General features: G+C 41.8%; 1 protein-coding gene across 1 annotated transcript in view; it reads right to left on the bottom strand.

Moving 5' to 3' along the window:
- The window catches only part of LOC137621619 (mitochondrial E3 ubiquitin protein ligase 1-like), a 110,857-nt gene extending 99,029 nt beyond the window's left edge, over positions 1 to 11,828 (bottom strand). Inside the window, exon 1 of the mRNA XM_068352062.1 lies at positions 11,595 to 11,828. Within this exon, the coding sequence (XP_068208163.1) occupies positions 11,595 to 11,708 (114 nt within the window). The 5' untranslated portion in view covers positions 11,709 to 11,828. The remainder of the gene's footprint in view (positions 1 to 11,594) is intronic.
- Positions 11,829 to 12,339: the final 511 nt, after the last annotated feature.

The raw sequence follows: 12,339 nt of genomic DNA, 5'->3' as shown, positions 1-12,339 counted from the left end.
TTAAAGGCTAAATACGATATAACGGGCTCAATGTTGATTAACTTCGGTTCCAAGTTAGGACCGCCTACTATCAGGAAAGGTCGCATATAAACAAAACATAAAAATTTATTTTTTATATGTTTATAATAAATGGAAAGTTAATCGAAGAGGCCTAATAAAGGCGGAGAGATATAAAATATAAAGATCTATAACGTGTTAAGCAAAATTACTAAAAACCTAAACACACTTCCGTCTAAGGGAAGGGTCGGCCATTTAAAAGTGAAAGAGAGTTCATACTCTCTTTGTCACCATAATTAAATCTATCCAAAACGAGTTCAAGTTTTGAGATGAAGATAAAACCCCTGCATAGCGAAAGCTCAAAACTAGAATAGTGTACTTCACCAAATAGTTGTGAAAACAAATCCAGTTAGTAACAGCGTATTTAGTAGGTCTTGCCAGTGGCACGACAGAGAGAAAATTGGTTCTGTGTTGACATGGAGTACTTGAGTACCTGCTCGACAGATGGCGCAGTTGATGTACACCCCCACCTGTATAGCGATCGCTGGCGTATTTTGTCCTTAGGTTTTTCTGTCGGGCAGCAGAGCTGACAGCTTATATGATCACCGGCTAAGTTTAATATTGAAAAACAGGTAATCATAATATATCAAGATGAGTGAACAACCAGTTATTCTGCCAGACCTGATCATCTTTAGCAATTTTGCCTACTCTATGCCTAATAAGAACTTCATCGTAGCGAGAACAATTCTTAGTAAAACAGACTTGGGGTACTATACCTTTTTGGTTGATAGAAACTCAAAAATTATGTCATGATGTATATCTTCTAATGCTAGATTAAACCAATTAATAATTTTCCTTCTCAGCAGCTATTTAAAAGGTTAATGCTATGATTTTGGGGCTAGTAAATATCTCCTTGGCACTCTGATTTTTTACATCCTCTAAATCTTGAATCATTGTCATGTTTTAAAACCTTTCACTGCAGCTCTGACCTCTAATAACTTTCCCAAAAGGTAAGGTGCTAATAAACAGCAAAATTCCACCCGAGCAGCTTTTCCGTCAATAATAGTGTGAAAAGTCCATTTCACCGAGTGATCACAAATTCAAATTCACTAGAGGTAGTCACCTTTGCTTATAAAAGTACTTTGCTGAATGAAATTCGATGTAAAATAAGTAAAAAACCCGGTAAATCTTACATTCGATCTTACTGTATCAGTTTGTTTACTTTCAATCAAGTCTATAGAATATAAATGGTAATTTCTATCATTCCGCCATAATACACGCAAATGTGATGTGCACAACTGCGAGAAAAGTGTCTCCCATAGTTGATAAAGGGATAGGTCATAGGCCTAGGCCTACTTAAGGGGACAATTTGAGGGTTATAGTATTTATGCTCGGATTTAAATGAGATTTGATACACACATTAAGTACCTTACAGTAAAGCTTCTCCCCAAATTTTATTACTATAGCTTTTTAATTTTTTGATTTAATAGAGTTTTTTTTTTTTAATTGTGTTTTTTTTGCAATTTTCAAAGCAATAGAACTCAAAAACTATAAGGAATATAAAATTCAAATTCAAATCCCTTATTATATGCATTAAATGGAAAAAAGATATCTTAACACATTTTTGAAAGAAATCACGCTTCATTTTTTTTTAATTTTTGAAAAACACTCAAAATTTTGGAAAAATTTTCATAAAACATATTATGAAAAAAAAAAATAATAAAAATTCTATTTAGGCCATATATTTTATACATGCATTAGAAGTATTTTGCATTTAACAAAACTGTTTTATCTTTATAAATAACCGAGTTGTATAACTTTAAAGTTAAAAAAACAAGTTTTGAGATAATCGCAGTTAAAGATTAAATGTTGTAAATTTCATTTCTTTTAACCATTTTTTCCTCTAATGTGTTCTAATATGTTATTTTCATTAGTAAAATAAATTTTTGAATATACTTACCCGGTGATCATGTAGCTGTCAGCTCTGCTGCCCGACAGAAAAACCTAAGGACGAAATACGCCAGCGATCGCTATACAGGTGGGGGTGTACATCAACAGCGCCATCTGTCGAGCAGGTACTCAAGTACTTCATGTCAACACAGAACCAATTTTCTCCTCGGTCCACTGGGTCTCTATTGGGGAGGAAGGGTGGGTCCTTTAATTTATGATCACCGGGTAAGTATATTCAAAAATTTATTTTACTAATGAAAATAACATTTTTCAATATTAAACTTACCCGGTGATCATGTAGCTGATTCACACCCAGGGGGGTGGGTAGAGACCAGCATACATGTTAACATTAAAAGCTAAGTATTTCGTATTTCATTTTAGCAGTTATTCAAAATAACAAACATAAAATTAATAAGTACCTGGTAAGGAAGTCGACTTGAACAATTACTCTGCCTTTTTAAGTACGTCTTCCTTACTGAGCCTCGCGATCCTCATAGGATGCTGAGCGACTCCTAGGAGCTGAAGTATGAAGGGTTGCAACCCATACTAAAGGACCTCATCAAAACCTCTAACCTAGGCGCTTCTCAAGAAAAGAATTTGACCACCCGCCAAATCAACCAGGATGCGAAAGGCTTCTTAGCCTTCCGTACAACCCAAAAACAACAATAAAAACATTTCAAGAGAAAGATTAAAAAGGTTATGGGATTAGGGGAATGTAGTGGTTGAGCCCTCACCTACTACTGCACTCGCTGCTACGAATGGTCCCAGGGTGTAGCAGTTCTCGTAAAGAGACTGGACATTTTTAAGGTAAAATGATGCGAACACTGACTTGCTTCTCCAATAGGTTGCATCCATTACACTCTGCAGAGATCTGTTTTGTTTGAAGGCTACTGAAGTTGCGACAGCTCTAACTTCATGTGTCCTTACCTTCAGCAAAGCATGGTCTTCCTCATTCAGATGAGAATGAGCTTCTCGAATCAAAAGTCTGATATAATAAGAAACTGCGTTCTTCGACATCGGTAAAGAAGGTTTCTTAATAGCGCACCATAAAGCTTCTGATTGTCCTCGTAATGGTTTAGTACGTCTTAAATAGTACTTAAGAGCTCTTACTGGGCATAGGACTCTTTCTTGTTCATTTCCAACCAAATTAGACAGGCTTGGAATCTCGAACGATTTGGGCCAAGGACGAGAAGGGAGTTCGTTTTTGGCTAAAAAACCAAGCTGTAAGGAACATGTAGCCGTTTCAGATGTAAATCCAATGTTCCTGCTGAAGGCGTGTATCTCACTGACTCTTTTAGCTGTTGCTAAGCAGACGAGGAAAAGAGTCTTCAAAGTGAGATCTTTAAAAGAGGCTGATTGAAGCGGTTCGAACCTTGCTGACATAAGGAACCTTAAAACCACGTCTAAGTTCCAACCTGGTGTGGCCAACCGACGCTCCTTCGAGGTCTCAAAAGACTTAAGGAGGTCCTGTAGATCTTTGTTGTTGGAAAGATCTAAGCCTCTGTGACGGAAGACTGCTGCCAACATGCTTCTGTAACCTTTGATCGTGGGAGCTGAAAGGGATCTTTCCTTCCTTAGGAATAAAAGGAAGTCAGCTATCTGAGTTACAGAGGTACTGGTTGAGGATACTGATTTCGCCTTGCACCAGCTTCGGAAGACTTCCCACTTTGACTGGTAGACTTTGAGAGTGGATGTCCTCCTCGCTCTAGCAATCGCTCTGGCTGCCTCCTTCGAAAAGCCTCTAGCTCTTGAGAGTCTTTCGATAGTCTGAAGGCAGTCAGACGAAGAGCGTGGAGGCTTGGGTGTACCTTCTTTACATGCGGCTGACGTAGAAGGTCCACTCTTAGAGGAAGTGTTCTGGGAACGTCTACTAGCCATTGCAGTACCTCGGTGAACCATTCTCTCGCGGGCCAGAGGGGAGCAACCAACATCAACCTTGTCCCTTCGTGAGAGGCGAACTTCTGCAGTACTCTGTTGACAATCTTGAACGGGGGGAACGCATAAAGGTCTAGATGGGACCAATCCAGAAGAAAGGCATCTATATGAACTGCTGCTGGGTCCGGAATCGGTGAGCAATAAATTGGGAGCCTCTTGGTCATCGAGGTAGCGAACAGATCTATGGTAGGCTGACCCCACAAGACCCATAGTCTGTTGCAAACATTCTTGTGAAGGGTCCACTCTGTTGGGATGATTTGACCCTTCCGGCTGAGGCGGTCTGCCATGACATTCATGTCGCCTTGAATGAACCTCGTTACTAGGGATATGTTTCGATCTCTTGACCAGGTGAGGAGGTCCCTTGCGATCTCGTACAACGTCATCGAATGAGTCCCTCCTTGCTTGGAGATGTACGCCAAGGCTGTGGTGTTGTCGGAGTTCACCTCCACCACCTTGCCTAGAAGGAGGGACTTGAAGCTTCTCAAGGCCAGATGAACTGCCAGTAGCTCCCTGCAGTTGATGTGCAGCGCTCTTTGATCCGAATTCCACGTGCCCGAGCATTCCCGACCGTCCAGTGTTGCACCCCAGCCCGTGTCCGATGCGTCCGAGAAGAGAAGGTGGTCGGGGGTCTGAACAGCCAGTGGCAGACCCTCCCTGAGGAGAATGTTGTTCTTCCACCAAGTCAGTGAAGACTTCATCTTCTCGGAAATAGGAACCGAGACCGCTTCTAGCGTCTTGTCCTTTCTCCAGTGAGCAGCTAGGTGAACTGAAGGGGTCGGAGGTGGAGTCTCCCTAACGCGATGAACTGGTCCAGCGATGAAAGCGTCCCTATCAGACTCATCCACTGTCTGACTGAACATCGGTTCTTCTTCAGCATGCTCTGGATGCATTCTTGGGCTTGACTGATTCTGGGGGCCGACGGAAAAGCCCGAAAAGCTTGACTCTGAATCTCCATTCCTAGGTATACTATAGTTTGGGATGGGACGAGTTGTGACTTTTCCATATTGACCAGGAGACCCAATTCCTTGGTCAGATCCAGAGTCCACTTTAGATTCTCCAGACAGCGACGACTTGACGCAGCTCTTAAAAGCCAGTCGTCCAAATAGAGGGAGGCTCTGATGTCTGCTAAATGCAGGAATTTGGCAATACTGTATTCCTCATCAGTTTGGTAAATACTAGAGGTGCCGTGCTTAGGCCAAAGCACAGGGCTTGGAACTGGTATACAACCTTCCCGAAAACGAACCTTAGAAAAGGTTGGGAATCTGGGTGGATGGGGACGTGAAAGTAAGCGTCCTTTAGGTCTAACGAGACCATCCAGTCTTCCTTCCTGACCGATGCTAGAACCGACTTTGTCGTCTCCATGGTGAACGTCTGCTTTGTGACAAAGACATTCAGAGCACTGACGTCTAGCACCGGTCTCCAACCTCCTGTCTTCTTCGCCACTAAGAAGAGACGGTTGTAGAAGCCCGGGGATTGATGGTCCCGGACTATGACTACCGCTCCCTTTTGTAGTAAGAGAGACACCTCTTGCTGTAAAGCTAGCCTCTTGTCCTCCTCTCTGTACCTGGGAGAGAGGTCGATGGGAGTTGTTGCTAGAGGGGGCTTGCGCAAGAATGGAATCCTGTACCCCTCTCTGAGTAACTTCACAGACTGTGCGTCTGCGCCCCTGTTCTCCCAGGCCTGCCAGTAGTTCTTGAGCCTGGCTCCCACTGCTGTCTGAAGAAGGTGACAGTCAGACTCTGCCTCTAGAGGACTTGGAACCCTTCTTCTTGCTCCCACGTTGACTTTCGGCCCGAGCACCTCCTCTGCTGGAGGCTCTGCCACGAAAGGGCGGAATGAACCTTGACGCTGGAGTGTCCATCCTGGGTCTAGGCACGGAGGGCAAAGAGGTGGCTTTGCGTGCGGATGACGCCACCAGGTCATGAGTGTCTTTCTGGATCAAGGAGGCAGCAATCTCCTTGATCAACTCTTCAGGGAAGAGACACTTCGAGAGCGGAGCAAACATAAGTTCCGACTTTTGGCATGGGGTGACTCCAGCTGACAAGAAGGAGCAAAGGTGATCCCGCTTCTTGAGGACCCCGGACACGAAAGAAGCCGCAAGCTCACTAGAACCATCCCGTATGGCTTTGTCCATGCAGGACATAATGAGCATGGAAGTTTCCTTATCAGAAGGGGAGGTCTTCCTGCTCAACGCTCCCAAACACCAGTCCAGGAAGTTAAAGACTTCGAATGCACGGAAAACTCCCTTCATAAGATGGTCCATATCCGAAGGAGTCCAGCAAATCTTGGAGCGTCTCATAGCCAGCCTGCGGGGAGAGTCTACCAGACTTGAGAAGTCGCCCTGGGCAGAGGCAGGAACTCCCAAACCGAGAACCTCTCCCGTGGCATACCAGATGCTAGATCTGGAAGCAAGCTTGGCCGGGGGAAACATGAAGGTTGTCTTCCCAAGTTGCTTTTTGGACTGCAACCACTCTCCCAGTACCCTTAAAGCTCTCTTGGACGAGCGAGCGAGTACGAGCTTCGTAAAGGCAGGAGCTGCTGACTGCATGCCTAAAGCGAACTCAGAGGGAGGCGAGCGTGGAGCTGCAGACACAAACTGATCCGGATATAAATCCTTGAACAGCGCAAGCACTTTCCTAAAGTCTAAGGAGGGAGGCGTGGTCTTGGGTTCGTCGATGTCCGAGTGTTGGTCGTCAAGATGAGCAGCTTCGTCATCATCAGAGAGTCCATCGTCTGAATGCTGAGGAGGAAGCGGCAAAGGAGTAGATAAAAGCTGGACGGCTGAGTCCGGCAGCACGGGTGCATGCGTGGCTGCACTGGATCCAACGTCATGCCACTGTTGGTCAGTCTGAGAACTGGCAACAACCATAGCTGAGTGGGGGCGCATAGTGGAGACCGCCGTGGGTTGCGGAGGCTGACGCACCGCGTCAAAACACGGCAGCTTAACTCCACCCTCCTGTTGTTGTGGTAGCTCACGCACGTCAACGGAGGGTTCCGCGCGTCGGCGAACGTCAACTTGCGTCTGGCAGGGTCGAATGCGCATAGGTGGTGGAGCTCTCACAGCCGGAGTGTGGGAGCAGGCAGCCTCAGCGTCAGCTGGGCGCACAACCGTGGCTGGTTGTAGGCTAACGGGTGCAGCGTCAACCTTCTCCGCACGATACTCCTGCATAAAGGAAGCTAGCTGAGTCTGCATAGACTGCAGCAAAGACCACTTAGGGTCTACAGCAGCTGGTGCGGCAACAGACGGAGTTATTGCCTGCTGCGGTACCACTTTGCCTCTCTTAGGAGGTGTGCAGTCGTCGGAGGACTGCAGCGAGTCCGAACTGACCCAGTGGCTACACCTGGGCCGTTGGACTTGCTCGGAAGGGACCTTGCGTTTAAGAGGCCGTGAGACCTTGATCCAGCGTTTCTGGCGAGAAACCTCTTCCGCAGACGAGGAATGAACGGGCTCACTCGTCTTCTTGTGGGTGGGACGATCTAGGCAAGATACGTCCGAAACCACGGAGGGAACGTCTGTCCGCTGATTAAAGCCTGTCGAACCCTTTGGTCGTACGACATTGCTTCTCCCCTGGGCTTGGGAGCTTGCAAGAGGTCCCGGACTGGGAGGACGACAGGCACGAACAGACGCACCCTCATGCATAACACTGACACTTTTCACTGCACTGACACTCACTTCACTTCCCACTGCACTTTTACCTTTCAACTCCCTGACGTCAACCATGAGTTGATTGCGGTCATTCGCCAATGACTCGACTCTCTCACCTAGAGCCTGGATGGCACGCATCATATCTGCCATCGAAGGTTGATGAGAGCTAGCAGGGGGGTCGGGTGCAACCACTACAGGGGAAGGAATAGGTTGTGGGGCATGGGGAGAGGAAAAATCAATTGAGCGAGACGAACTCCTCCTGATCCTATCCTTCTCTAGCCTACGTGCATATTTCAGGAATTCTTGAAAATCGAATTCCGAAAGCCCAACGCATTCCTCACATCGATCTTCCAATTGACAGGCTTTACCCCTACAATTGGAACAAACGGTGTGCGGATCGATAGAGGCCTTCGGAAGACGCCTAGAACAGTCCCTAGCGCTACACTTCCTGTACTTGGGGACTTGAGCAGGGTCAGACATCTTGAATTAGTCAAAAGGGGGGAATTCAAAATCTATCCAAGTCGTCAACAAATAATCCAAAATCTAATAAAAGAATGCAAGGAAGTATTGAAGATAACTTCTGCACAGCGATAGCTAATATCCAGAAAAGAATACTTCACCAAATAACGTGAAAATCAATCCAGAAACAACAGCGTATTTAGTAGGTCTTGCCGGTGGCACGACAGAGAGAAAATTGGTTCTGTGTTGACATGAAGTACTTGAGTACCTGCTCGACAGATGGCGCTGTTGATGTACACCCCCACCTGTATAGCGATCGCTGGCGTATTTCGTCCTTAGGTTTTTCTGTCGGGCAGCAGAGCTGACAGCTACATGATCACCGGGTAAGTTTAATATTGAAAATAATGTTTTATTGGTTTTATTGGTAATTTATCTTGTTTCCTATGATGTGTAACCTTAAAATGTAGAAATAGGATAAAAATAATAAAAATATATCATAATGAGCCCCAACCTTGTAGAAGGATTGTTGGTACCCAGTCCCCTCCCACCCACCTAGCTCGTGTTTAGTATACTATTAGGTGATAATATGTATCTGGAGGGTATCATTTGGCACCACCAGACTCTTTGTAGCTGGGTTTGCAATCTAAAATGCCCCAGCTTCACAATCATGATTATATACCTAAACAATATGGGAAAACCAGACAAAACCAGACATACACCATTCCTCACTCATGTTTCAAGGCTACTGGCGGCTGTAGGGAGAACGCCAAGAGCACAGTTCTAGCTCATGCTGCCGGCAGAAGGGAAAAAGCTTGTACTATCAGCAAAAACAAACAGATTGAAAATATCTAAATTTTTTGCTGAGATATTGATATCTGAAATAAAGAGGTAAAATTACACCCCCTGTCAGCTGCAGTTGGGCATTTAAATCCACGAGTACAGTGAACCCTCGCTACTTCGCGGTTCGACCATCGCGGATTCACCACTTCGCGGATTTTTTCCATAACCCATATATATACAGTAATATATATATATATATATATATATATATATATATATATATATATATATATATATATATATATATATATATATATGCATGTATTTATGTATATATGTAGGTATGTATATATATATATATATATATATATATATATATATATATATATATATATATATATATATATATATATATATATATATATATATATATATATATATATATATATACACACAAACACACACACATATATATATATATATATATCTAAAGTAGGAAGATGTGATGTAGTTCTAAGGGAAAAGTATGGGAAATATGTCTGGGTAATAAGCAAAGCTCTACCTCCAGTTTGTTTCTTCATTATGATCAGAGATAAATGTAAACAAAACATTGGTTGCCATTTTTTATCGTGCTTTTTAGCGTGTTTAGGAAATGCATGATATAAAATCACCTTTAATATTTGTGCCTGTTTTAGTTTAGGGTACTGTAGTACATGCATTAAGTGTTCTGTACATTAAAGGGTAGTTTGTTAACAGTACTACGTACAAGGGAAGGTTATAAAAGTCTGAATATACATGTTGAATAAATAGGTAAATATGGTGTCACTACTTCGCGGATTTTCACCTATCGCGGCCGCGTCTGGAACCTATCTACCGCGATAAACGAGGGTTCACTGTATTACGCAATTAAATGTCCGTGCGCCTGGCACCGATGCGTTACCACGGCAACCGACATCGGGAATACGTTTGAGAAGGGTATTTCATTATCATAAGACAATAAAAAAATATTCCTATTTTTCATCATATAACCCTGAGATTGTCCCCTTAAGGCAGTTCTTGGCCGTAATGAGGCAGTTTCTGTTACATTTCTACGCCAAGTTCACTTGAATGATAAAGGACATCAGTAGTTACTAAAATCTTTTATTTTTACATTTAAATATGACATTTGTTTTTGTGGTATTTGCTTACAAGACCAAGCTCTCCGTATACTGCCCAATTATGCAAAGCCATTGTTTTCCTCTGTTACTTTCTCATAATTTAATACAATTTGCCACATGGAAACAAGTAAAAATTATGAAAAACTATAGAATTATAAGAAATAAAAAGCCAGGTTTCCTCACTAAACGACCTGGAACTGACATCGTCAACATAGTCAATCAAACTATAGTTCGTGATGCCAGCGTACATTTGATATATATTCAAAATATATACTAAGTTAAAAATGGAGTAATTACTCAAAAGTGTCCATAATATATACAATTCACGGTATTTTTGTAGTGAATTACATGGCAATGTAACCTAGGAAAAAAACTACTGTTTCTTACAGAAAAAATTACGATCTCTTCAAAAATGACACTCGTTTCCGTCGCAAATGAATAGTTTCAGAAATATATATACATCTATAGCCTACGATAATGGGGGACCCCCAGTGGGAACTCGGGGTTTTGGGTGGGGAAAACATACTGGGGAAACAAAATATAATTGTTTTCCTATAGTAAATAACGTGAATTAAGCGAATTTGATGTTCATTTCAATGGGAAACAAACAGATCAACCAATTCGGATAACTTTAAGATGCACGATGTCACTTCTCTTACGAACGAACGATAACATTAGCAACGTTACCAATAATACACAGTGTTACCAACGTTAACGTATGTGTACCAGAGTTACCAACGGCACGTTGACATTACTAAAGATAGTAATGATAGATATTTCCATATATTAAATAATTTCTCCATATAAGTTTTACTCAATATATAAAATGTACAAAAAGGGCACAGAACCTAACAAACCCACCTAACCTAGCCTAGTAGTATGACAGGTCACAAAATAACATTTGATCTACGTCGGACGTTGGCAGCACTGGTTACTGTATTTTTTCATGACACAATCTTTGTAACGGCGCCTCCAAAGTTTATCCAGATATACTGTTTTGTATATTCCTCCAGTTATTATAATTTCAAGAAGGTAATGTATAGAGAAGAAAAGGCTTTTTTTACGTTTATATATCGATTCCCCAGTATGTTTTCCCCACCCAAAACCCCGAGTTCCCACTGGGGGTCCCCCATTATTGGAGGATATAGATGTATATTTATTTCTGAAACTATTAATTTGCGACGGGAACGAGTGTCATTTTCGAAGAGAGCGAAATTTTTTCTATAAGAAACAGTAGTTTTTCCCTAGGTTACATTAGTATGGAATAATATACAATGAAACCCTAAGTTAAAAATGGAGTAATTACTCAAAAGTGTCCATAATATATACAATTACCAAATAGGGACAGTTTTGAGTATTTACTCCATTTCTAACTTCACTGCCGTATTCTAAGTTAGACATAATAATATATACAGGTGGCTGCTATCCTACATACACCCTGGTTAAGCTAAGAATACGGTAGTATAAGGAGTGGTGTCGCAGGGTAAGGTTATGGCTCCTGCATTAGGTTAGGTGATGAACCTTAGGTTAGCAGGGGTTCTTACATCTGTTTGAAAAGTAGGTTTTCATATAGGTGAGCAAAGATTTACCTATATACCTATATGCTATGAATAACGAATACAGATTATGACCTGCAAGACCTGTAAGACCTGTAAGACCTGTAATCTCACCTTTAAATTTTCCAAGGTGCTCTTGCTAGCTCGCAGGAAACAGTATAATCCATAACTAATGCCTGCAGTAGCTCCTAAGCCAATTAAATCTACGATATAATCTTTAATTGGCATTTTTAATCACAGTATCACTACATTAAATGAATATAATATTATATAACTGCACTAAGATTATTAAAGATATTTTTTTAAGGACCGGCTGGTCCGGCTCCTCTTAGGTATTAATAGTAGTAGTTGAAGACTCCATTCCATGGAACTCCTCTCTCTTTGTTTAGTCATTTTTAATTATTGTGTTTGTTGGAGTTTAATATCTCTTTCCATGATATAGTACTATAAGCTTTTAATAAAGCCTCTAATATTCTTATACTTATAAACTTGACAAATTTATGAAAAAAAAATAGTTATAATGTAAAATCCTTGCATTCTTCTTCATCTCCCTTGTGTGGCTGAAACATACATAGATATATGGAAATATATAAAGTTAAAATAGAAGTTCTTTATGAGATTTCTTTGTTACTACTGTAAGGTAATGGGCTGTTTGCATATTCATCCACTGAAACATATAATTTTGTTTAGTTCAATCTAAACGTGAAGCTTAGGAGATATACAATACTTGTGAAGAATTTTCTTCACTCTTCTTCTTTTAATCGTATTTTTAGATATCTTCTACTAATACTATAGCTACCCCTTAAAAATTCTCTCCTACATCTAGTTTTCTTTAACGAAACATAGGGAGGACTAACTT

Source organism: Palaemon carinicauda, chromosome 28, assembly GCF_036898095.1.
Source record: "Palaemon carinicauda isolate YSFRI2023 chromosome 28, ASM3689809v2, whole genome shotgun sequence".
Lineage (NCBI taxonomy): Eukaryota > Metazoa > Arthropoda > Malacostraca > Decapoda > Palaemonidae > Palaemon > Palaemon carinicauda.
This window is presented reverse-complemented; position numbering and strand designations above follow the sequence as displayed.